The sequence below is a fragment of the Homarus americanus genome, unplaced genomic scaffold (assembly GCF_018991925.1).
Source record: "Homarus americanus isolate GMGI-L3 unplaced genomic scaffold, GMGI_Hamer_2.0 scaffold47924, whole genome shotgun sequence".
Lineage (NCBI taxonomy): Eukaryota > Metazoa > Arthropoda > Malacostraca > Decapoda > Nephropidae > Homarus > Homarus americanus.
In genome coordinates this window covers 102,283-129,330 of record NW_024737505.1, presented here as the reverse complement: position 1 = coordinate 129,330, position 27,048 = coordinate 102,283, and the positions used below count along the sequence as shown (strand labels likewise).

The 27,048-nt window shown below is 37.5% G+C and overlaps 1 protein-coding gene across 1 annotated transcript; it reads left to right on the top strand.

Moving 5' to 3' along the window:
* Positions 1-225: 225 nt before the first annotated feature.
* Positions 226-23,274, top strand: LOC121873459 (translocon-associated protein subunit gamma-like). Its single transcript, XM_042377044.1, has 4 exons — positions 226-561; positions 19,310-19,437; positions 19,633-19,724; positions 20,983-23,274. Exons 1-4 carry the CDS (start codon positions 435-437, stop codon positions 21,179-21,181), a joined length of 546 nt encoding a protein of 181 aa, XP_042232978.1. The 5' UTR covers positions 226-434; the 3' UTR covers positions 21,182-23,274.
* Positions 23,275-27,048: the final 3,774 nt, after the last annotated feature.

Here is a 27,048-nt window from a genome sequence, read left to right as displayed (position 1 = left end):
CTGAGCCAGCTGGCCCGCCATGCTGGAGCATCTCGCCACTTAACATACATTTAATACTTTTATAAACAAAATAAATATATTTTATTTTTTACATTTTAATGCGATTAAATTTATAAATTTGTTTTCTTTAAATATGTATTATTTTTATAAATTAGAGGTAATTATATTATTATTAGTGTAGGTTTTAGTTAATGAAAGTTATAGAAGGAATAAGAGTAAGAATATTGGAACTTGATTTGTTGTCGCCGGGTGTAGTGAAGGTGTCGCGCCGTGTGTCTCCACCTGTACTACTACCTCCATTAAGGTGTCGCGCCGTGTGTCTCCTCCTGTACTACTACCTCCATTAACCGCCGTGTGTCTCCCCTCCTGTACTACTACCTCCATTAAGGTGTCCCGCTGTGTGTCTCCACCACCTCCACTCATCACAGGCAAACATGGTCACCAAAGGGAAGCTAACCAAGGAAGAGGAACTTCTGCTTCAGGATTTTAGTAGAAATGTATCCAAGAAAAGCTCAATTATATTCTACTTCAATGCGTTAATTGTGTCTGCCATCCCCATCTGTAAGTACTAGTAAATATTGTATACTTTTGAGAACTGTGATAAAAGTATCCTATCTACTGAGGATTGACATGTTTTCTTACTTTTGATAATTGATGATATTTAGAGTAAGTTTCCTCCAGTGGTGATACTGACATATTAAGCCACAACGTAATGCCATACTGCTACTGAAGGGAGGCCCTGGATATTTGTCCTGACTGGCAAAGTTCGTATTAATGCTATTTAATTATGAGTGTGCTCTGATTGGCTAATCATCCGGTACTATTCCGTTTACACACCGTTCATTCCTACCACTAATCTATTATCATATTCGAATATGACGTCTAATGATAAGATAATTTTCATCTATTACATTACCGGCGGAAATGTATAATACCGGTGATAGCTTTCCCCCAAAAATTCTATTTTCTTCCATTAACCTCCCGCCATTATCGTCTGCCTCTCCCCCAACACTGGGTGTCTCTCGGTCTCCTTCATAAATCATGACGTGCATGCGTACCCTTACACGTCACGCGGCCAATCTAAAGGGTTTTTGCTTTTGGAACCAATTAAAATTATTTTGAGTTTAATTCGGAGTATATTTGGCCCAATCAAATTCGAGTTTTATTTTGGGTCTCATATTTTGAAATCTAAGTTCAGTTCCGACCATGGAAGTCTGCGGTGGATGTCACTTAAAGTATATGGAGCTGATTGAGAGTTTTTGGAGAAAAAAAAACGTAGAAACTATAGCATTTTTTCGATGGCATGGTGTTCTTCCAACCTCAGTAAAGTGTACTAAGAGCAAGGCAATGTAAATATCGCAAAGACCAACATATGTGGCGTTGGGTAAGAATCCCAAAATCCAACGATGAACAAGAACCAGGCCAATAAGCTGAGAAATAGGTGATTCCATCATATGGTGAGAGTCAGTTAAGTTAGGTTAGGTTTTTGTTTTTCTAGTGTTTTATATAGTGCATTATATATTGTCAATATGTAAAATATTTTTCAAAATGACCAATAATTTGCTTGGAAACACAGAAAAAAAGCGTTTCGTTAAAGAGAGTCTCAAGCAAGATGTTACCTCCAGTGAAAACAGAGAGAGACTAACTCCTGTTTGCTGTGTTAAGAGGCTGGATGCCGCGCATTAAACTAGTCACTTTACCTTCAATTATGTTCAATAATTGTTAAAGTGACTAAAAAATTGAATATTAAACTTTTAAAATTATTGAATAGTATAAACTTCCTGATATTTACTAAAATAGTAAGGAATTAAAGCCCTAGAACCGATTAATGTATTGGCGGACTGACACTAAAGCTGGTTGCCCGGTCAGTGCAAGCGAAAACATGTTGAGGTCGGTTCGTAAGAAATTCGTTAACCGAATTTTTGTTCGTTAACCGAATTGAAGATCCTTATGGAAGGCAGTTCGTTAACCGAGGCGTTCGTTAAACGAGGGGTTACTGTATAAATATATATATATATATATATATATATATATATATATATATATATATCTTGATAAAATCACACGGGAAAATGGAAACAACGGACCACCTTAGCTTTCGTCTTTATTCGAGACATCTTCAGAGGCAACTGGATTACATGGACAGAGAGAGGCTTAAATATACAGGGTGACCTTATTAAACATGAGGTCAGGTCATAATGATGTCATCCAATAATCCCCACACCAACACACACGTAGAGGAGCTTAAGAGAAGGGGGGTGACGTGACTAGTCAGGTCAGGTCAGGTCAAAAATAAGGGACCCACAAAATAACTATCATACATCTAGATCAAAGGTTTTCAAAGCATTTTTAACCTTGTGCCACTGACAAATAAATTTATGTAACATATCAGTTTTGAACTGACCATCACTTAGGTTTATTGATTTTAATTCCTTAATCAAACTAACTTCAACCAGAAGTCTTTCTGTGACACAAGATGATTTAAATACTTCTAAGCTTTTTTCCCAAGCAATGGGGTGATTATTATTCCTAACATGAACGAACAAGGCACTGCTTTCAGATGCTGTTCTGATATATATATATATATATATATATATGCAAGTAAATCACTGTACCGGCTCCAATCCTGGCTATAATTTACATTGGTTTTACATAATCACTCCTGAAGATGTGAATTACACGAAAGCGCTTGGGAACTTCGTGTTTTCTTGGATCATATATCTCCATGTACGCATATATATATATATATATATATATGCATATATATATATATATATATATATATATATATATATATATATATATATATATAATATATATTATATTTTATATTATCTGTTATATTATATATATTATATATATATATATTTACTAAAATATATTTATATAATATTTATACTATATATGTTATATATATTATATATAATATACGTTATTCACTGTATATATATATATATATATATATATATATATATATATATATATATATATATATATATATATATATATATATATATATATATATATATATATATATATATATATATATATATATATAAACTGTCTCATAAGTTGGGTACGAGTTATCTTGTACTTAATTGGGTAAGACTTGACATGTTCTGATGGGTACAAGTTGTCCAACACTGGGTGGGTGGAGATTTATTGGTCTAATATCTGTGGCGTTCCTCACTTATCCAATTTTTTCTGAAACAAACATGTTTCCAAGAGTCTTCAAGGGTTGAGGAATGTATATATATGAGGTAGAAATTGGGTAAAATTGCTGTTTTAGCCAATATGCCTAGTAGTTTAGAAATTAGTCTATTCTGTGTATTTTGGGGTTATTTAATCGAATTTGACATTTATTTCCCAGTGAAATACTCGTCTTAAACCCCCCCCCCTCCCCCCCCAATGAATGGAAAAACTTGAAAATTAATTTCTGACATTAGTTATTCTTTGTCCCCTGGTTGAAATGGGGTTAGAAATATTCCAAATAAGTAGATCTATGGGTTGGGGATGGTTAAAACAGTTGACAATAATACCAGAATTTGCCTGAAAGTACTGTAAGTGCTTCTATGCGATTTGAAGATGTGCTGAACTGTATAATAACCGAACTTACTATGATATGGTGTAATTTGAGTTTTTTCTGGACGAGAGACCAGCCGGCAGCATCGGCGCTTATGCAGTCTGGGCGGCAGAGTGATTTCTTATTGAGATGGCGGGAAACGGCAAGCCATGGTGTCGAGGAAGTGATGAATGTTTGTTTCCAATCAACAACTGACTTGGCACACAAATGCAGTTTTATTTCACAATATTGCTGTGAACAATGATTTCTACTTAGAGGAACAATGCCGTGGTCTTTGAAAAACCGAAGGGTCTCGTTGTATTTATCCCTAAAATTGGAAATTACCTCCATAAAAGACCCGCGACAACCTTCACACGTCATGCTGAAAATAGCATCAGCGGGAACTTTGGCTGTCACGGCAAAATATCCATTACGTAAAAAATTAATGATTTCCGCTGGATTAAGATTAGTCAGTGGACATGAACAGAACTCCAAATTCATTTAGTAGTGTATGAGGAAACTGCTACCACCAGGAGTTGTTTGATTTTGTTCATTTTTCCACATGTTCTTATTTTAGTAATTTATTAGAGGAGACTTCTACGTGAACCTAATAGAACCAACCAAATAAACCTAGCTAACTTCCTAGATGTGGGGCTAACCTCTCCCATATTAAAGAGAAAGTACTTATTTTGATATCTGGTACCAAAGAAAGCAACTTTGTTGAAGCATCATGGTGTAATTTTACGTTTTTTATGGATGTGAGAATACAATCGGATCGAGTGGGTTGGTTGTAAACTAAATGAGCAGTTGACCACGCACACACTGACCCAGCAGATTTTTTTAGGAGTATTTATTGTAAATAACTATTTTCTTCATGTGCAAAACACGTATAGACATAATTTTAGTGTCATATGATCAGTTTTTCACCATGTTTTACCCTGCAATTTCCCTCATCCTTCATGCCGTGCCTACAATTAGTGATTTATGGTCTTGGATAGTGAAAAATAAGTAAATGACATTATCACTTGACAGAAGTGCAAAGAATGAAAGTTAATCATAATGATGAGATATATCTATTGCATGTGTTGAAAATACCAGATTTCATGGTTGTACAAAACTGAAATAATACCAAAGTTTTACTTTCGGACAACACAGGAATTTTATAAATTTTATCTTTGCAGTCAGTAGTTTAGACAATTATGACCCTTTTCTTCTATGACGTTTCCCTCACAAATGACCTGACCTGACCTAACCTCTAACTGGGGGGTCCACCCCCCTCTCGACATATGCAAGTCATTTGTGAGGGAAATGTCATAGAAGAAAAGGGTCTTAGAATTGTCTAAACTACTGATTCCATCAGTTAAATTACTAAGATTCCCCAAATGATCAAAAATAAAATACAGTAATACCAAAATCTGAAATACCTTTTTGTTATGGGATTAGCCCACTAGGGTACAGGTCAATGACCCACATTAGGGTGTGGGGGCGAAATTATAATAATAATAATAATAATTAATAAAAAATTTGAAGAAATATTTTTTTTTTTTTTTTTTTGCTGGGAATAGCCCGGGTAGAAAATAAGAGTAAAAAGACATTAAAATACAAAAGAAAAAGATTATATAAATCTACACCACGAAGATGCCGGAAAACCAGCTTTCTGATGTGAGAGATTGTATGAGTATGGAAACACAGAAAAAGGCAGAGTATTCCACAATTTGACTGTATGAGGAAAGAAGGATGTACTATAACAGGTTATTCTAGTGTGATTGACATCCACACAGAAGCGGTGGGCACTGCGAGTAAGACTTGTGTTACAAGCCCACGACCTTGCGGCGGTACACAGGATGCCAAATCCACCGAACATTGCCTGTTAAAGTACCTGTAAAAGAGAGAGAGAGAGTGAAGCAACATTGCAGCGAAGAGAAAGGAAGAGTAGATTATCAACTAAAAGAGGAGAGTTAATAAGACGAAATGCCTTTGATTGCACCCTATCTAATAGTTGGACAGAAGAAGAGCCACCCCAGATATGAGAGTAGTACTCCAAGTTAGGACGAATGAATCCCTTATATACTTGGAGCAACTGCTCAGGAGTGAAGTAGCTATGGCATCTATACAGCATTCCCAGCTTTTGGGAGGCAGCTTTAGCAATGTTGTGGATGTGTGGCTTCCATTATATATTAGAGGAAATGGTGAGGTCTAGCATATCTATTTTAGAATTTGGCATAATGATAGCATCCTGAAATGTGATTGGTGTGAGATCTTCTAATTTGGAAAGTGTATCAGTGGCCCCTCGGTTAACGAACTCAATCCGTTCCAGAAGGTCGTTCGTTAACCGAAACGTTCGTTAACCGAAACCATTGTTTCAATGGGTTTTTGGGTAATTGGTTCCAGCTCACCGAAAATTTCCTAACTTCAACAAAAATGGCGGAAAAATTTACTTACTTTGAGGTGTGTATGTAGAAGGCTCCTGGATGATGGTGATGATGTGCATTTGAAGTGGGAGGTGCAGGAGGAGAAGGGAGAAGAGAAGGAAGTGGAGGTGGAGGAGAAGCATTTTACTGCTTCTTGGAAGGTGAGTCACCTTCCATGAAAATGTCAGGAACCTCTGGACTGACAGATTCTCCACCATGAACATCCTCTCTCCTTCTTGAAGTGGAAGGCTGAGGGCTAGCATCTTGTTCCCTCTGCCTTTTACTGAAGAAAGTGTCAATTGTGGTCTGTGGGGCATCTGTCCTCCTCACCATTAACTTATGTTTAAAGAAGGAGACCACTGAGTCCTCAACATGACACAAAGTTAGTTCAGTTTTTTCCACTTCTGGGTGCTTTGAAGCCAGTTCCCTGAACTTCTCCCAGTGGTAAATCACATCTTTCAACTGTTTAGCTGACATATGGTCATCACTTTCAATTTCCTCCTCACCACTGTCAGCCTCTACCCGTAACATCTCATCCAGTTCCTTCAAGTCATTAGGAGTAAGTTCCTCCTCATGAGACATCACAAGCTCTTCCACATCCTTCTCCTCCACTTCAAGACCCAATGACTGACCAATGGACACAATCTCCTGGTCCAACTCTGTGTCATCCTCAAATCCCTCAAAATCATGGACTACTGATGGCCACAGTGCTTTCCATGAAGAATTGAGGGTTCTATTGGAGACTTCTTGCCATGATGACACAATCAATTTTACAGCCTCCAGGACGTTGAATTGTGTCTTCCAGAACTGTTTCAGTGTTAGTTCAGGATCAATGGAAGTTGCCTGATGACACCTCCTAAACATTTTCTTCATGTACAACTTCTTGAAGTTGCTGATCACATTCTGGTCCATTGGCTGTATGAGTGATGTAGTGTTTGGAGGCAAAAACAACACTTTCACAAAGTCAAATTTATACTCCAAATTTCTGGCAAGGTCAGGGTCATGACCAGGAGCATTATCCATGAGGAGAAGAGCCTTTAAAGGAAGTTTATTGGTGGTTAGGTAGCTCTTGACAGAGGGGCAAAACACATCAATAGCCCATTCATTAAAGAACTGTCTTGTCACCCATGCCTTACGGTTGGACTTCCAATAAACTCCAAGCATTGTTCTTACCACTTTCTGTTGCTTGAACACCCTGGGGTTTTCAGAGTGGTAGACAAGCATAGGCTTCAGTCGGAAATCCCCTGAAGCATTGGCACCAAGCAATAGAGTGAGACGGTCTTTCATGGGTTTATGCCCAGGTAAAGAGGCTTCATCCTTGGTGATGAATGTTCTTTTGGGCATCTTTTTCCAGAACAGCCCAGTTTCGTCAACATTGAACACTTGCTGTGGAAGATAATTTTCTTCTTCCATCAGTTTTTTAAATTCAATTAAAAACTTTGCTGCCCCTTCTTTATCAGCACTAGCAGCTTCACCATGCCTAACAACACTTAAAATGTCACTTCTTTTCTTAAATTTTTCGAACCAGCCTTTGCTAGCCCGAAAATCTTCAAATTCTGTTCCTGAAGAACCAGGTTGATCTGTCTTTAAATGTTCATAAATCTCCCTGGCTCTTTCACAAATGAAATCACCAGAAACTGAATCACCTTTCATCTGTTTTTCCCTAATCCAGATGATAAGTAACCTCTCAGTTTCTACGATTAGGGATCTACTTTTAAACACTCTTGTAGATTTGTCTCTCACGTTCACTTCCTTAAATTTGTCTTTTTGTGCAAGAATTGTCGACACAGTTGATGCCGACATGCCATATTCTTTGCATAGCGCATTTGATTTAATACCTTGTTCGTGTTTTTTTATTATTTCCTGCTTCATTTGGATTGAAATCACTTTTCTTGATCTCTTAGGCCCCATGCTGGATTCAAACAATGGCAACACGTATTTTTCAAAGTTAAACTAGCTGTAAATAAAGAATATTTTCTTTAAAATAACACTGCACTGCACTATATATTGTCAATATGTAAAATAATTTTCAAAATGACCAATAATTTGCTTGGAAACACAGAAAAAAAGCGTTTAGTTGAAGAGAGTCTCAAGCAAGATGTTACCTCCAGTGAAAACAGAGAGAGACTGACGCCTGTTTGCTGTGTTAAGAGGCTGGATGCCGCGCATTAAACTAGTCACTTTACCTTCAATTTTGTTCAATAATTGTTAAAATGACTAAAAAATTGAATATTAAACTTTTAAAATTATTGAATAGTATAAACTTCTTGATATTTACAAAAATAGTAAGGAATTTAAGCCCTAGAACCGATTAATGTATTGGCGGACTGATACTAAAGCTGGTTGCCCGGTCAGTGCAAGCGAAAACATGTTGAGGTCGGTTCGTAAGAAGTTCGTTAAGCGAAATTTTTTTCGTTAAACGAATTGAAGATCCTTATGGAAGGCAGTTCGTTAATCGAAATTACGTTAACCGAGGTGTTCGTTAAACGAGGGGTCACTGTAATTGGTAAATACTGAGTTTTATTATAATTGAATTTAACCAAGTTTCTACCTCCCCATTCGGAGATGCTGCACAGATTCGCATTGATAAATGAAATATCAGCCCAAGAAACAGATATAGTTTGAGAATTCGGGGGAAGGGGAAAATGTGAAGAGTAGAATCATCAGTGTAAGAATGGATAGAATGTCGTAGTGTGAAGTAAATCATTGATAAAAAGGAGGAAGAGAGTAGATGAAAGAACAGAACCCTGTGGGACACCACTATTGGTAGAGAAAGAGCGAGAGATCGATCCCTCGACAACAACTGCCATGGATCGGTTCTCAAGGAACCTATTAATTAGAGAATAAAGTGGGGAAGAGAAACCATAAGAGGTAAGTTTAGAAAGCAAAGACTTGTGCCATACCCTGTCAAATGCTTTGAAGATGTCGAGGGCCACAACAAAAGTTCCCCATAATCCCTAAGAGAGGATGACCAAAGATGGTTGCAGTAGGAGAGCAGATCACCAGTAGATCTCACCTGGCAAAAGCCATACTGATGATCTTACAAAAGAGAAAGGTATTCAAGGTGATGGAGAAAATGAGAGTTTAAGATAGTTTAAAAAAATCTTGAGGGATAAATTTAGGGCAATGGGGCAATACAGTGGGGTATGCTATAACGAATCTAATTGGTTCTAGAACCTTGTTCGTTATAGCATTCGTTCGTTATAGGATTAATCCGTTCCAGGCCCCCAAATACAACCACTTAACACTGAAAAATATAATATAAAATTGTAAAAATTGTAAAAAAGTGCATAAATATGCATCTAAACCCCTGAAATAAAGAATATCATTAATATTTGTAATAAAAAAACAATAAATTAGAAAAAAAATTAAATAATGTTCGTTGTAGGAGTTTCGTTCGTTATAGCATTCTCAATTTTATAGGTAAAACCGTTCGTTATAGGAATATTCGTAGTAGGATCCGTTCGTTATAGCATACCCCACTGTACTGTAATTAAGAGGGATTGAAATGGTCACACTTCTGCTGGATGGGTTGAACCAAGGTGTGCTTCCAAGCAGAAGGGAAAGTTTGGGTTTTGAGGCTAAGGCAAAAGAGGCAACAAGCACAGGGGCCAGAATTTCAGCACACTCCCTCAGAACTCAAGGGGGGTATTCTGTCCGGTTCATGCACCTTACTCACATCCAACCTGGATAACACACCAGCAATCCTACGAGTGGAGATGATAGGAAAGTGTATAGGTTTAGTAGGAGGGATAGAGTTGGAATTGTCTAAGGTGGAATTAGAGGAGAACAAGGTGCCAAAGAGATAGGCTTTATCAAGGGGAGAGTTGGCTACAGAGTTATCAGGTCAGAAAAGAGCGAGTGCAGAAGTTTTTACAGATGGATTATCTAGAAGAAGAGTTAGTCAGGTCAGAATAACCTTACAACATTTTCTAGAAGTAATGAAAGAGGAGTGAAAGTTTTGGTAGAATATGGGATAAGTGCACTCATACCACCCTGTATAACCCCAGAAATGCTGTCAGCACTTACCGAGGCATCCTGAGTGGAAAGGAAACATTCATCCCAATGAAAGTCGGTGAAGAATTCTTGTAAGGATTACCGGTCTGCCCTCCGATAGTGCCATAGTTCGCGTTTAGAGGGGGGTGGGGGAGGTGGTCATGCCCAGTTTGATTTAATAGAAATAAGATTGTGATCAGAAGACCCTAAGGAGGCAAAAATTGGGTATGAATAGTGTGAGGGGTTAGAGGTAAAACAAAGATCAAGAAGGCCATTAAGTAGATCAAGTCGATCTGGAACACTTGTAGGATGTTTAATTATTTGTTCCAAATCATTAGTAAGGAAAAAGAGATTGCCTTAGCTCCATGTGGGTCATCCCTCGCAGAGCCAAACCACTCTCTGTGATGTACAATACATTGAAATCCCTTAGGTAGAGGATCTCAGTGTTGGGTGTGTGGATAGCAACGACTCGTGGCAAGAAATGAGATAGTCAAAGAGTTCCATATAGTTGGGTGAGTTGGGAGAACAGTACAGTAAACCCCTGCTTTACGCGGTCTCACTTTACGCGTTTCCACGTTTACGCGGTACCCTGCCGAAACCGGAATGCTCACTTTCCGCTGTGTGTGTACCCTTTTACGCGGAGAGCGGCGCGAGCAGGCGTGCGCACAAGGTCGCCCAGTCATCAAAACATTACCGAGTTTGAACGCCCACCACAGCCGGCCCAAGTCAGTGATAGTGATAATGATAGTGAGGATATGGACTTTGAGGGGTTTGACAAAGAGGCCCTGCAAGCGTCTGTGGTGGATATTGATACAAGTGATACAGGTGAGGGCCAATAACCTGCCCTCTGCCTCGGAACCAATCCCCCATCCCTGTGTGCCCAGCCATCTTTTCTACTGATGTAAGTGTTAAAAAACCTAATATTATTGATATTTCTCTTCATTATTAATTGTGTGTGCATACCATCATAAAATTAAGAAGTTATTTTTACTACAACGTAGGTATTGTGTCTGAAAAAGTGGAGTTTGGGGGGTCGGCCTGGTCTCTATTTCAATTAATCCCATATGTTATGTTCACTTTACGCGCTTCTCACTTTACGCCGGCCGTCATGGGTTCAATTGACCGCGTAAAGTGAGGGTGCACTGTATAGGAATCAAAGAAAAATAGTCATAGTTGGTAGAGATATTTTGAGCCAGATGACATCATAAAGAAGATTCAAGGTCCGTGAGTCTAGCTATAGGTGTAGTGTGTTGCAGTAGGCACATACACCTCCCTTAGAACTGAAAGAGGTATAAAGGTTGTAATTGGAGACTTGAAAAGGTTTGGGTGAAGCTGTTTTGGTCAGTTGGAGTTCAGATAGTAGTAAAAGGTCTGGGGAAGAGGTTAATAGATGGTGCTCCACAGAAGAAAAATTGGATCTCGGGTCACATATGTTGGAAAAATGAAGTGTGAAAAATGCCGATCCTCCAGCAACCGCGGTGACGTCAGTTGAGGCCCCAGTAGTTTGATGATGATCAGGTCGATCCTGGGGTCCACAACCTTCTCAACCAATGGGACCCATTTGAGAAGGCCCCACTTTTATATTATTTTCAACTGATATCTTAGGAGAAGAAAGAACACTGTAGAAAGAATTGAACAGATCAAGAGTGAGTAAGGTTATATATGTTGTGTTGTCAATAATAAGAGACACAATTGAAACCCTGCAATTGTGTGTAAGTGAGGCAGAAAGACAGATCAGCAACCTGGGACTTGGTCACAATTTTTGTGGTGCCATATGGCAGCTGGGTCTACCATTAGACAACACATTATGTCTCCAATATCTTCCCAGGCAGTAGCAGCAGGGTCTACCATTGGGATAAAAATTAATATTGACCAAAGTATTTTAAGAGACAACAACTTTTTATTTTAATTATAAGTTTTCAATCATAAATCACCGGTTGTGGGCATGGCATGAACGATGAGGGAAATTGTGGGGTAAAACACGGTGGGAAAACTGATGAGATTTCACTACAATGTTGTCTCCATGTGCATGGTACATGAAGAAATTACAAAGTTACCGTAAATACAACTCCGAAAAAATCTGACAAGTCGCAGCATGTTGTCTGTCTCTTTACAACCGACCCGCGCAGTCTGAGCGCACTCTAACATCCACCAAAAACGTAAATTACATAATGATGCTAAAACAAAGTTGCTTTCATTGGTACCAGATATAATAAGTACAGTACTTATATGGCAGGGGCTCTGAAGGACAGATAGCCCTGGCTGGGAAGTTAGGTAGGTTTCTTTGGGTTGGTTAGGTTAGGTTCTATAGGTTCTGGTAAATGTCGCCTCTTTTAAAATACATGCTATAGTGATAAGAACATCTGTGGAAAAAATTAACAAAATGAAACAAGTCCTTCTGGTGGCAGTGGTGTTCTCATACTGTACTTATTTTGATATCTGGAACCGATGAAAGGAACTTTGTTGAAGTGTCATGGTGTAATTTAAAAAAATTTTGGACGTAAGAGTACACTCAGACCAAGCGGGTCGGATCTAAACACAGACAACACCTGGTAGCTCTGTATATTTTTAGGTGAAGTATTAACAATAAATAATTAATTTCTTCACATACAAATCTCATAGACACATAATTTTCATGTCATATGATCAGATTTTCAATGAGATTTACCTCACAATTTCCTTCATTCTTCGTGCCCTATCCATTACAGGTGATTTGTGATCGTAGATAGAGAAAACTGAAAATAAAAAAGGTACAGTACAGATACACCACCGATTATCCGGGAACTGACGGTGCGGCACCTCCTTTAGTCCATACAAAATTATGAGGGGGCACTTAACTTCCCTCCCTCCCAGCCAGGGTGAAGGTAGTTTTAGGTTTAAAGTTTTTATCTTATAAAATGTAGCTGACTAGATTTAACAGAATATAAATTACTGTACATTGTTGGAATCCTTGTAAGGTAGTGATTAATTTGAGTATAGTTTGACCAAGAGATAGAAATTTTAGTCTAGTGTAGTACATTTGTGTACAAGTTTTTTACCTCATATTTTTGGGAAGATATATGTAACTTTCTTCATTTATTTTTTCTCATTTACATGCACACACCATCCTAAATATATACTGTATTGTGAAAAAAGTAAAAGAAATAATTGTCATATGGGTAAACCTGTAATAAATTAATTACAGGAGGAACTAAAAATTGTATTAATTTTTCCACAAATATTCTTATTCATTATACAGGTTGACACCCATTCATCCGAAAAGCTCTGAAAACCGAAAGTTTTTTTTGTGGGGCCAATTTTTTTTTTTTTTATTTATTTATTTATTTATTTTTATTTTTTTTATTTATTTTTTTTTGAACAGGGATTAGCCTACCCGGGCATAGATCACTGACCCACATCAGGGCCTGGGGGGCAAAAATGTAATACAGGTTGTACCTCTCTAGTCCGGCATTCTGTGGTCCGGAAACTCCCGTGGTCCGGAACGATTTTGGTTTGTCCAATAGGTAGATAGGCAGCTTTTTTTTTTTTTTTTTTTTTTTTTTTTTTTTTTTTTTTTTTTTACTTATCTGATTATTATTATTACAGGAGTATTAAATTTTTGCCCCCCAGGCCCAATGTGGGTCAGTGACCTATTCCCGGGTGGGCTAATCCCCTTAAAAAAAAAGCGCGGGAAATTAAGGTTTGTTTACATCCGGCAGTTCGGCTGCTCTCTCTCTCTCTGCTTGTCTATACAGAGTACAACATTTAACCCTTCAATATATATGAGCAGTAAATAAGTGTTGCTTTCATATTCTTATGTAGAGTAATGACGATATGTTTTCACATGTGCGCACTTACATACGAGCAGTCTCACTTTTTTTTTACCATTAATGGTTAGCTACTTATATTGTTCCATTTATTAACATTAAATAACATTACAGGTACTTCAAGCAACCATATTCATTTTTTACATTAATTTTACTACAGCTAAACTCAGGGTCTTATTTTCTTCAGTTTTATATGTAGAACCAATCAGTCACTGGTTTCGTAAGCTTTAACATAAACAATGCCGGCAGCCGTCTCGTCTCCTCTAATATTCCACGTATTATTAATAAATTGTATTGTTAATTTTGTACATTAATTCAATAAAAACAAATTCAGAAACATTAATTAAAATATATATGAACAGTAAATAAGTGTTGCTTTCATATTCTTATGTAAAGTAATGACGATATGTTTTCACGTGTGCGCATGCGCACTTACATATGCGATCTCTTTTTCTTTACCATTATCGTTAGCTACTTCTATTGTTCCATTTATTAACATTAAATAACATTACTTAAAACAACCATATTAATTTTACTACAGCTACAACCAAGGTCTTATTTTCTTCAGTTTTATATGTAGAACCAGTCAGTCACTGGTTTTGTAATCAACGAAAACAATGCTTTGTCATTTCCTCGTGTGTTTTAATATTCTACGTATTATTAATGAATTGTATTGCTCATTTTGCACACATAAACATTAATTCAATAAAAAAGACATTCAGTAATAAACAATAATGAATCTTTTTGTACATAAGAGAAATGACGCTGTTTACACGATTATGCACGTCGTCTGCACGTTGGCGGGCCGTTCAAACCCGTCGAAATTCAAGTTTCCGCCGTCAAAATTTTTATTTATTTATTTTTTTGTGTGTTCCAATAAAATACGTTAAGAATTAAAAACTCGCGAAATTTCAGAAGCTACTATACGACATTTAACCCTTCAATATGTCTTCAAAGAGACCATGACGCAGAGAAAGTGGTGCTAGTGCTTCCAGGCATAAGCACAAGTCACTATCTATCCAGGAAAAGGGTGAATTTCCATGGTCCGGCACCGGTCAGGTCCCGAGGTTGCCGGACTAGAGAGGTACAACCTGTAGTAATAATAATTATAATAATAATAAATATTCATAGTAAATGAAATTTTTAATAAAAATACACCAAAATAAAATAATAATAATAATAATAATAATAATAAAATATAATAATTAAATTAATAATAATAACAATAAAACTGTAATAATAAAATAATAATAATAATAATAATAAAAAAATACAAGAATGAAAAAAAGATCAAAAGTGATAAACACGACCTAGAACTATGAATTATTACTATAATTTTTATTATATTTCCCCCCGGCCCTGATGTGGGTCATTGATGTATGCCCGGGTGAGCTACTACACATTAAAAATGAATAAATAAAAAAATAACCATTCTGAAAACTGAAAAATTCCGAAATCCGAAATGCCACTGGCCCCAAGGATTTCGGATAAGGGATTGTCAACCTGTAGTAAGGGTAAAGATTCATTTTAGTTACACCACAGAAACTATTAACAAAAATAGGTTTTCCAAGTGTATTTTGTATTGTTTCAAGCAAATCTGACCTTCATTTGTCACAATTGAGGTGTTATGGAGTAATATGGGGTAATATGCTAAAAAGAACATGAAACAAACCTTTAAAAACCTTACCCAACCTATAAAAATTCTAAAAACAACCAATATGGCTGGTTAAAATACTGTACAGTTAACCCTCACTTTACGCGGTCCCACATTCCGCGTTTACGCGGTGCCTTGTCAGAACCTAACGTGCTCACATTACGCGGTACGTGAACCCCATTACGCGGAGTGTGTCCGGCGCGACGCTATTTTTAGATTCGCCCCACCTCCTGCCCGCCTGCCTGCCTGTGCTCCTCGCCTCTCCCTCCTCCTCCCTCCGCTTGGGCAAGCCGCGCGGTAAGGTTGCGCAGTGTGTGTCTTTGTTGCGTTATCACTGACGTCATATGACGTATCCGACTGTGATTGGCCATGCATCCCTACCCCCCTCTGCTGCTAGCTGTAATTGGCTTAAAGTATTATGACGTGTCCACCCGGGGGAGGGAGGGAGGGAGGAAAGACGACGCTTGACCTAGCCGCGGCAGTTTCATCCCTCAAGGCCACACCGTGTAATCGTGCATCCATTGTTCGTAAAATGGCTTCCGCCGGACCACCACCCCCAGAGAGAAACCTTTCCTTACCTGGACCCAGCGGCACTAAGCCAAAGAAGACACGACGTTCCTTAAGCTACGAGGTGAAGTATACCATCATCCAAGAGTTGGAGAAAGGAACAAGGCAGGTTGATTTGGCGCGCCAGCATGGTGTGAATGAATCTACGATTCGAACAATAAAGAAGGATGCAGCCAAGATAAAGGAGCACATGAAGATCACAAAGTCTACAGGTGCTTCTATGATCAAGTATTTTCACAACCAGGTGCTTCTCAAGACAGAAAAATTACTTGTGAGGTACTTGGTGCGTCAGGCGCGACGGAACATGGCGGTCGACACGCGCTCTGTTAAGGACTACGCACGTGAACTGTACATGGCAGTGGCACGAAAGATGGGAATTACAGAGCCCAAACCCTTTAATGCTTCCTCTGGGTGGTTACAGAGGTTTAAGATCCGGAACAAGATCACCAATATAAACATTGGTGGTGAAGAAGCGAGTGCTGACCGTGCTGCGGCTAGGGAATTTCCTCCGTTTTTACGTAAGATTATGGAGGAAGGACAGTACAGTGACGACCGGGTGTTTAACATGGACGAATCTGGTCTTTTCTGGAAAAAGCTACCTTCCAAGTCCTTCGTTGTAAAGAATGCCAGCAAGATTCGGGGCCGGAAGATGCAGAAGGAACGCATCACCGTCCTGTTTACCACCAATGCCTCCGGTACCTGTAAGCTCAAGTTATCGGTGATCCACACAGCACGCAAGCCGCACGCCTACAAAACCATGGACATGACCAAGCTAAATGTCCACTGGCTGACCGCACGTAAGGCGTGGATGTTCTCTACACTGTCCCTCTCCTGGTTTGATGACTGTTTTGTTCCCGATGTAAAGAAATTCTGTGAGCGACAGAATGTGCCATTCAATATTTTGTTGCTGCTGGACAACGCACCAGGACACTCGCCACCTACTGTTAGATCGTCACCCCAACGTAAAAGTGGTCATCCTTCCTCCCAACACTACGTCTATATTACAGCCCATGGACCAAGAGTTAATCTGTAATGTAAAAGCTGCATTCTCAACAAAAAAATTCAAACTCCTGAACGACTACACCAACACCAGGGAAGAGTTGCGTAACCTGAGTGACACCACCACTGATAGCAAGAGCGAAGAAGATGAGGATCAACAGTTGGCACAGCAAAAAATACTGTTCAAACAATTCTGGAGAGTATTTAACATCAAGAAAGCTGTGGACTTCTTGGTGGAGTCATGGGATCAGCTGTCTATTGCTACAATTCGTCACGCATGGAGACATGTGTTGCATGGAATACCAGGTGAGAGGAGGAGTCAATCTGTGACTGGTGAAGTTCAGATTGTTGCAGTAGTAGTGGACCTTGCCAGAGAAGCTGCGCAGACTGTTACAGTTCCAGGCTTCTCCGAGACCACCAACGACGACATCCTGGAGGTGATCAGAGATGCTGAAGTGACTGCCGACGAGATGTTGGAAGAAGATCACGTCAGTGAAGAGGAGGAAGAAGGTGCGTCATTCTCCGAAGAACACAATTTAACTCATAGTGATATTAAGGGTGCCATGGAGTGTGCAGAGAAAATGAAGTCCTTCCTTTCCCGCGACAATGACGATGACCGCTATGAAGTCTTCCATACCCGGCTGGTGCAGGCTATGGAGCCGTACATCAAGGTGTATCACGACAACATCAACGCCAGCCGTCAAAAAAGCATAACAGATTTCTTTGCCTGCAACCCACCACAGCCAGCCCAAGCCAGTGATAGTGGCAGTGAAGATGACTTTGAGGGATTTGTCAGGGAAGCCCTGACAACTGTAAGTGACAGTGATGGTGATTCACCTAGTAATGGTGATTCACCTGAGGGCCAGTAATCTGCCCTCTGCCTCGGAACCAGCCTCCATCCCCATATGCCGACCCATCTCTTCTACTAACATAAGTGTTCCACATAACTTTTAGTTTTTCTAACCTAACCTTTATTTTTCCTATGTTAACCTTTATTTTTCCTAACCTAACCTCTTCTATATTACTTGTTTTTTCATACCATCTTAAAGTTAAGATAAAATTTTTACTACAACATAGTTGTGTGTCGTCAAAAAGTGGAGTTTGGGGGGTCGGCCCGGACTCTATTTCAATTAATCCCATATGTTATGTTATTCACTTTACGCAGGACCCTGCGGTTACATTAACCGCGTAAAGTGAGGGTTAACTGTACTCAAAAAATTTAAATTTGCAATGGAAACCTAATAAAGTATTTATATCTTCTTTGCTCTTTCTCCTTATGTAAATATAAATTTCAAGTTCCATGGTGTAACAAAGACGAATCTTAACCAGAGGAATATTGTAAAAGATGCGACAGCTTTTTATTTTTATTTTATGAATTTTTATTTTTTTAAATTTTCTCTTATTAAATCACCTCACCTGTAGTGGGCAGGGCATGAAGGATTAGGGTGATTGCGGGGTAAAAATACAGCGATAAACTGATTACAGTATATGACTTAAATCAGGTCTCTATGTGCACTGTGTGTGAATATATTTAGTTTTTTACCGTAAATAATCTGCCAAAAATTCTGGCTTGTCAGTGTGTGTTGTCCCCAATCGTGAACAAATAAATTCTGAATCCAGTCTCAGTTCAGTTGTCAATAAACTGAGTCGGATATCGGGGATTTTACTACCTTGAATGTTTTTTTATTATCCAGAGTTGTGTGTCAGTAACCTGTACAAATCTCATATAATTTATTTCCACACACTGAGTTCTTTAACCTATTAATTTTCTAAATTATGATGAGAATCTTATTGTTGGAATCGAAACCCTTGTGGGCTTTTATTTATTTCCAATACCTTTCAATTAGCATTGGATTCTAAGTGAACTCTATGTTCATCTATTTATTGTTCTACCTCAAGGAGGATTGATGACTAAGGGAGAAGCCATATTGTTTTTCAATGGCTTCCTTATCACATCATGTTCAGTATCGCATCACAAGTTATCTGTGCTTGCAGAGGGTGAAGACAGTTTCCAAGAATTTGTCAACATTGACTAGTTGGCAGGATGTGCAAGTGTTCAAAATGTGGCAGGTCAAGATAGTTGCTTCCATTGGTACCATGTATCAGAGAAAGTTATACGAAGTATTGGTTATTGGGACCTCAGTTTACTGGGTTTACCAATCTAAAATAAAAAATACCTCTGTACATTAATAGGTTCGAGAAGTTTCATCCGGATTACTTTATGTTGCATCCATGGATTATTTGATTAAAATTTCACAAGTGGGGGCATAATGTGTTTCACAAACTCTGTTCCAACTTGTATTTTTGTTTCCAGGGCTCTTCTGGCGTATTCATATGATGGATCCTCTTTCATCTGCTGCCATATTTGCTCTTGTGACAGGCATTGCAACATACCTTGTTGCTTTTGCTTACATGAACACCAAGTTTGTCCTGAAGCATAAGGTATGTTACTTGTACAGTTGTTTTGTTTTAAGGTATACTCTAAAGATGTTGGAGGAATTGATAGTACAGTATATTGGTATATATTTACTGGTGTGACACTGAAAATTACTTTTTAAATTTTATAAATACCATATACAAAAGAAATGGTCTTAACAGTCTACTGTATCATAATCCAGTCATTTGTTGACCAAACAGGTGGCACAAAAGGTTGAGGATGCTGTTACACGTGAAGTAATGCGGAAACTGGCTGATGACAAGAAGATGGGCAAGAAAGAAAAGGATGAAAGGTGAGGCCAATATTTTAGTTATTAATAATTAAAAAGGCTTAATATTTGGTCACCTGTCCCATTTACAGTGTAAGGTAGATCTCAATTTATAATCTACTTAGTTTGTATCACACATCTGTGCTGTCACGTGATTTAATTAGGGTTTTATAATCTATACAGTATTGATACTTTTAGTATCTCAGTTTATTACCAGTACAGTTATTCTGAAACCTTCATTTTTTTTTTATTATAGCATGCCCTTACAATTCGCAGATATTTAATTTGTGGCTTTCGATTATTTGCGGATGACACCCTGGATGTATCCAAGAATGTCTGCGGTTAGTTTTCAAGTTGATGGCATTTCTGCAGCCGGGATGGGGAACCCGCGAGTTTTATGGCATCCTGCAAGGTGTCTCTTGTCCCTGGCGGCTGGACCATGCGTGCTCACTCCTCTCCTGTCCGAGATTAAACGTTTGTCCTTCACACGTGTGCTACTCTGCTCTCTTAACACCTGCTCCTTGTGCTTGTGAGGGCTCCCAAACGCCCTTAACCACCTTCATCCAGCTGTGGAAGGAACCCAAACAAGTGAAGAGAGAAAGTCATGTATTTCTCTCATACGTACTCCTGGCAATGGAAGCGAGTAAAGGGAGCGAGTGACCGCTAGTTAGCACGTTGTCTGCAGTTGTAATTCTCCTCACTCCCTGCCACATTTCACTGGATTTCCTGTTATTATTAGTGTTTACTGATCAAATAGTGATTAATCGAGGCTTTGTAGCTAGGTTAGCTTGTCATTGTAAACATCAGGCTACTGGGCCAAGCTGTGGTGTGTTATGGTTTTTTCAACTCATATTTTTGTGTCGATATATGTAACTTTATTCATTTACATGCACACACCATCCTAAATACGTATTGTAAAAAAAAGTAAAAGAAATAATTGTCCTAAGGGAAAACACATTTCTTTGCATACTAGTAAAAATTTAACACACACACACACCCCGTCAGAAGGTATTCACGGATTTAGCAATTCGTGGCCATTTTTGAGACCAAAAACCCTGTGAATTTTAAGGGCATGCTGTAAATAGCATAGTGTATGTTTCCATGACAGAATATGGAGGACCAAGCAGATTTTACTTATGCAGATAACATTTCAAAGGAGTTTTAGTTGAACTATGTAAGTGTATTGTTAATCAGTGATTTCCCATATTTGTACTTTTTCTACTTGTGAATTCTTGCTCAATTCACTTTAAAAATATTACAAAATTCTTTATTCACTGCTCAGGGTCTTGTGGAAAAAGAATGAAGTAGCAGAAGCTGAGGCCACCACATTCTCCTTGTTCTACAACAACGCTCTCTTTCTGATGCTGGTCGTGGTGGGGTCCTTCTTGGTGTTCAGGTCAATCGCACCAGCTTACAACTACGTCTTCAGCACACTGGGAGCAGCTGGGGTCATCGCTCTCTTCTCCACCAGCTCCCAATAAGACCAGCCACTTTTCCTCACTCGTTGTTATAATGTTTAAAAAAAGTAGAGGTGTTTTTTTTTCCGTTTCTTTGTAAAGAAATTTATTTATGGTGTTACTTTTTGTAGGTTTTTTTTTTACTACTTGTAATGTGCAGTTATAATTTTGTCTTCTACAAACTTGATATGTATCAATTCAGGCAACCAATTCTTAAACATTTTTAAATTAACTAACTGGCTCTAAAACAGTTAATAAAGTCAAATGATTGTCTTAGTATGGACATCAATATAATTCTTATAAAATATAAAATATAAAAAACTTACCAGTGAACTTTATTAGGGGCATTGTCCTGCTGAAACCTCCTTTTTTATGGATGGATTTATATGAAATTTTATCACATTATTTAGGATCATTCAACAGTGGTCAAGTTTTTTTTTTTTTTTTTAATCAAAATACTGGAAACACTTGTGATTGAAAATATTTGTGGCTTTAATGATATAAAGAGCATGGGCTGGTGATTCTTCATTGTTACAACCAAATATGTATGACCATTCAACGATGATAAAAAAGTAAAACTAAAATAACCCATAAAAATCCTCCCCAAATTATTGGCTTTACCGTCTAATTCGGTAAAGAAATTTTTAGTTACACTCCTTCTCTTATATCATATTCTATTATCATTGGTGAATCTAATACTGTTTGAAAATTAAAAATCGTCCAAGAAACTGCATAAATACTTGGGCAAGGGAGTTCACAAGCTGTGCAACATACTGTAGGTCTACTCTCCATGCGGGCCAGCGGACACTGAGAAGGAATACCTGTACACCTAATGCTCAGCAGACTGGCTGATAGATATTGCCAGATGAATGTTTTAATAGTTTTAATAAATAACAATGTATAACAATAAAACTAAAGATACTATTTGCTCATAATACTACTTTATTATGATAGCAGAAAATGAGAATCGTCTAAAGCCGACTACAGGAGGTAAGGGGTCTTATTTTTTTTTTGGGGGGGGGGTAGATGATATTGCACAGCATTCATACTTAACAGTGATGTAGTAGCTAAAAGTTTCCATAGTTCAGATAAATTTTATTCGGAAAGTCCGATTTTTCATAATTCTTGGATCGTTCACAGCTGGACAATGCCCTTAACTTTCTAGTTCATTCAATGAGTTTTTAAGTTTCTCTGACCACGACAAATGTTATACGAGACCACTCACGTGAGGTCTGGTCATCTTCATTCTGCGGCCAGTTTAACCCACAATAATTTTTTTTTATTTATTTTTTTTTTTTTGCAAGAGTTACATATCACTGGCTTTATTATTGCTTTGGCTTTAACATAAGCAGAAAAAAGGAGACAAGAATGCGACTAACTTTCCAATCCAATTAAAGATAAAAATTTATTTGTTCCCAGCATCATAACTCGTACATTTTCTCACAAACCTACCAAAGTATTATCATAGTTATAGAATAGTGATTTTATGAGCTTTCCAATGATGGCTTTGGAATTTTGATTTGACTAATTGTGAGGAGGGTGGGAGAGGAAAGACAAATGTGACCTACCAGCATGGGAGGGGAGGAAACATGGACAATGCAATCCACCCATGCTCTGATACTTTCTGGAAGCTTCCCTCACAAGGTCATGCAGTCATCGATTACACAAGAAAATTTAATGGAATTTTCTTTAATTATTATTTTTGGGTGAATTTTTTAAGTTTAAACCCGTCATCGATGCAAATGGTGCTACACATTGATTTGGTGCAATTTGCGTCTTGATATGCGAGATGGTTAAGTTAAATCATATTTCTTTATTTGAGGTGGAGTATTATGCTTTATATCCCCTTTATTTTTCTGTGGTATGACATTTCTTCTTGACTGGTGAAATAATTAACTTAAGTTAAGATGTATATTATTTGGTCTGGAGGCAAATGTATAGAGAAATTGGTGTGCCTGTAAGAGATCATAAATAAATAACATTCCCATGGTACATGTATAAGGATGACAGTTTTCATATCAGGTGGTACTCTACTGTACTGTACAGTATTTGAAGGACAGTGCGAATGTTTGTAAAGATGGTTTCCCTTTTTTATAAAATAAATTTCAACAAAGGAATAATGTTTCAATAGCCGCACTTTACATCACATGATGCTTGTTAAATGAATTATTTATTCATCTGAATGAAAAAATAATTTTCCATGCAAAAAAAAATTTCCTTTTGAACTGAAAACTACTTTTAATAATTTTAGTATAATACAGTGCAGTACTGTTCCAAAATAACCAAAAATATATAAACAATTTAATAATTAGTTTATCAAATGTATGTCTTCAGAAGTCAGTAGCACAACGACTTACCTGACTGTAATTACATATTTTTAATCCCAAATCCAAAATTGACATATCGAGTCAAATTTGAAAGGAAATTAATTTTTAAATCACATCAATAATGGTCAATATTATTGCATAAACACCCATACTGCACAATTTTATTGATCATTTAGGGTAAATATTAAAGAATAATGCAATATATGAGGTGCCAAAAATCACAATCGAGAAAAATTTTCAAAGTTTGGAAAAATTCAAAATGACAACTTTTGAACCAATGAAAATACTGAGTTCATTCACTTGGCATTGTGTAGAACTTTTAAAGATGGTTTCACAGATAGTAAAGTGATATTAATTGAAACGATTGTTTATAGTAAAAAATTTACTGTTTTTGATGGGCAGTGTTTGCAGTTTCATTAATATACATTATTGATGTATAATTTTCATTACATGGAAGTTATAATGTATTAAGACCACACCAGAAAGTCAAAGGTCATTGTACTGTTTGTATAAAATTAAACAATACCAGGTATTGCCAATATTTTGACCAGGGGTCAAAAAGTATAATAAACAAATGCAAGTACTGTAAACCCTCGAAGATTTGGACCCTGTAAATACGGATTTCGGAAAATTCGGACAACAAATTTGGGGGTTCTGGTCTAAGAAGCATTCCCAAAACAGGGTGAAGGTAGTTCTAGGCTTAAAGTTTTAGTCTTATAAATTGTCACAGATTAAACTCAGCAGAATGTAAATTGCATTGCTGGAATCCTTGCAAGATAGCAAATAATTTGAATACAGTATAAACATCACGAGATAAAAAAATTGTCTGTTAGTGTAGTACATTTGAGTACAAGTTTATCAACTCATATTTTCGGGTAGATATACATAACTTTATTCATTTATTTTTACTAATTTACATGCACACACCATCCTAAATACATATTGTGAAAAAGGTAAAAGAAATAATTGTCCTACGGGCAAACCTGTACTCAAATATACTAAGTTAATTAGTAAAATTTGTATGTCTAGTGCAAACTATGGGATCATTATACTGTACACAAGTTAATCACTATCTTACAAGAATTCCAGTAATGTAAGTTATATTCAGCCAAGTCAATTCAGTGACATTTTATAAGCAAAAAACTTACTCTCTCTCTCTCTCTATTTGACTGATAACTAAGCACTTGGTAACCTCTGCCCAGAAGTCAACACCAGGGGCGAAGCTACGGGGTGGCCGAGGATAGCCAGTGTCACCCTAGAGTGAAGCTTGGCCACTCCAGTTATGCAAAGCGTAGCAGTCAGAGCAGAGAAAAAATCATAAAAAAAAATAATAATTTAATTCATTTAGAAGCAGCCAACAATAAAAGTGTTTTGTTTTTTGATAGGTGTGTTCGAATCTTGGATTAGAGAGAATGAAAAGGAAAGCAGAAGCTAGGAAAATACATTCCTTTTTTAAAGAGAGTTCGAGTAAAGCAGAAAATGACAATGATGAAGGGAAAACTTCTGCAGAAAGGGAGAATAAAGAAGCAGGAGAAACGTCGTCTGCAGAGAGGAAGAATGAAGAAACAGTGAGAGAGTCTGCTGAATGGGAAAATGACTTGGAGTTTATTGCGTTTTAGCAACATTTAAAAAACTTTTGGGAGATACAAAATTCCTCTGACATTCTCCAGTCTTCATTGCTTGATTTGGCAAAGGCAGTAGACCTTGTAGAGGCACTCAATCACACCTTTGAAAATTATAGAAATGAGGAGGTATTTTAAGATACATGGAAGACAGTTTTGGGTATTGCCGAGCAGTGCAGTGTCTGTACGTAAACTGTTCCAAAACGAAAGAGGAAACTAAGCTCTAAGCTAGAGGCGCAATGTGTCTTGTCCACAGTAGGCAGTCAAACAACTATTAACCGCAAAGATAGTTTCAGAACAGGAATATTTTACCAGGTTCTGGACATGATGCTAAATGAGCTGAGGAATAGATTTTCCAATCAAAATAGTACCATGATGAGAGGTATCCAAGCTCTAAATCCAACTAGTGAAACATTCTGTGAAAAGGATACTCTATTTCCATTTGCTAGGATGTATGGGTCTGATCTAGAAGACATTGTACATGAGCTGTACCAAGTAAAGAGAACTTTACATTGAAAGGTCAAAAATGGCATGCAGAAACCATCCAGCATATTAAAGCTTGCTGTGTTTATTGAGCCATATATGGATGTTTTCCAAGAGTTCTTTAGGCTGTATAAAATTGCAGTTGCAATTCCCATCAGCACTGCTGCATGTAAGTGCAGCTACTGCCTGAAGTTGATCAAGACACATCTCAGAACTACCATGTCAGAAGATAGGTTGAGCGATCTGGGGGTTTTGAGCATAGAATGTAGAAGAGCAAAGTCCCTCAATCTAGATGAGTTTGTGGATACCTTTGCCAGAAATCACAAGAACCGTAGAATTCAGCTGCTATAATCTAGATTATAATATATTTCACAGCACAAGTGAGATGCTAAGTGAGCAGTAAAGATACTGTAGATGTGTGCCTTTTATGCTCAGTGGGGATTCTACAGAGACGTAACTTACGTTTATATTCATTTTGTTTATTGAGAGCCCCATATTATTTTTGTTTGTTATCTGTATAATGCTGTATTATGCACATTTTGACCTTATTGCAAAACTGTCAGCCTTTTTTGTTTTTTCTCTTCTTTTGTTTGAAATTGGAAATAAATTGGTAACGTGACCTTCTCTTGTGAATTGTTATCTATAAAATATTCATTTAATGCAAATATCATTCTAATTGTAATGTTTATAGAGGAGCAGTTACATAAATTTAGTTTGTTAGAGAAGAGTAACAGCAGCAGAGGTACGTGTCTTTAGCTACCTTAGGTGTGTGAGGGATATTCCACTGAGGCCGTACACAAATAGGGGTAACAACATTATGTAATTTTCTGTAGATTTGAAACAGTTATTTTTCACCACCCCAATAAAATCACTGGGTCTAACCTGGTCACCCCAGTAGAAACGTTCTGGCTCCACCCCTGGTCAACACCTCACCTCACCCCCTCCCCACCTCCTCCCAGCCAGGATGAAGGTTTTTATCTTACAAAATATCAGACTAAACTTAGCTGACCAAAACTTACAATGCTGGAATCCATGCAAGATCATGAATAATTTGATTATAAACATCATACAGTTTTCAAAAGAGATAAAAAATTTAGACCTTTAGTATACAGTAGAACGTCGATATAACACGAGATACATTCCAAGAGAGGTTGCTTTAAACCGAATTCGCACTAAATCGAAGTGTTGTTTCAATGGAATAATTTAGTTTGGTACTTAAGAGAAACACAAAATACTAAAAGGACTGACAGTCTACCCAGATGCACCTCAGCCCATCTCCTTGAATAAACAAAACATTGTTTTTTGTAGTATTATGTTAAAACAAACACTCATAAATCAACACAGCTAAAATTAAGGGATATGAAATGGTCTGTTTACTAGTTGGGACAATGCAGGGGAGGGAGGAGGGTGAGGTGATATGTTTGACAGTTGATGCCAAGGTAGGGTTGCCATTCAAAAA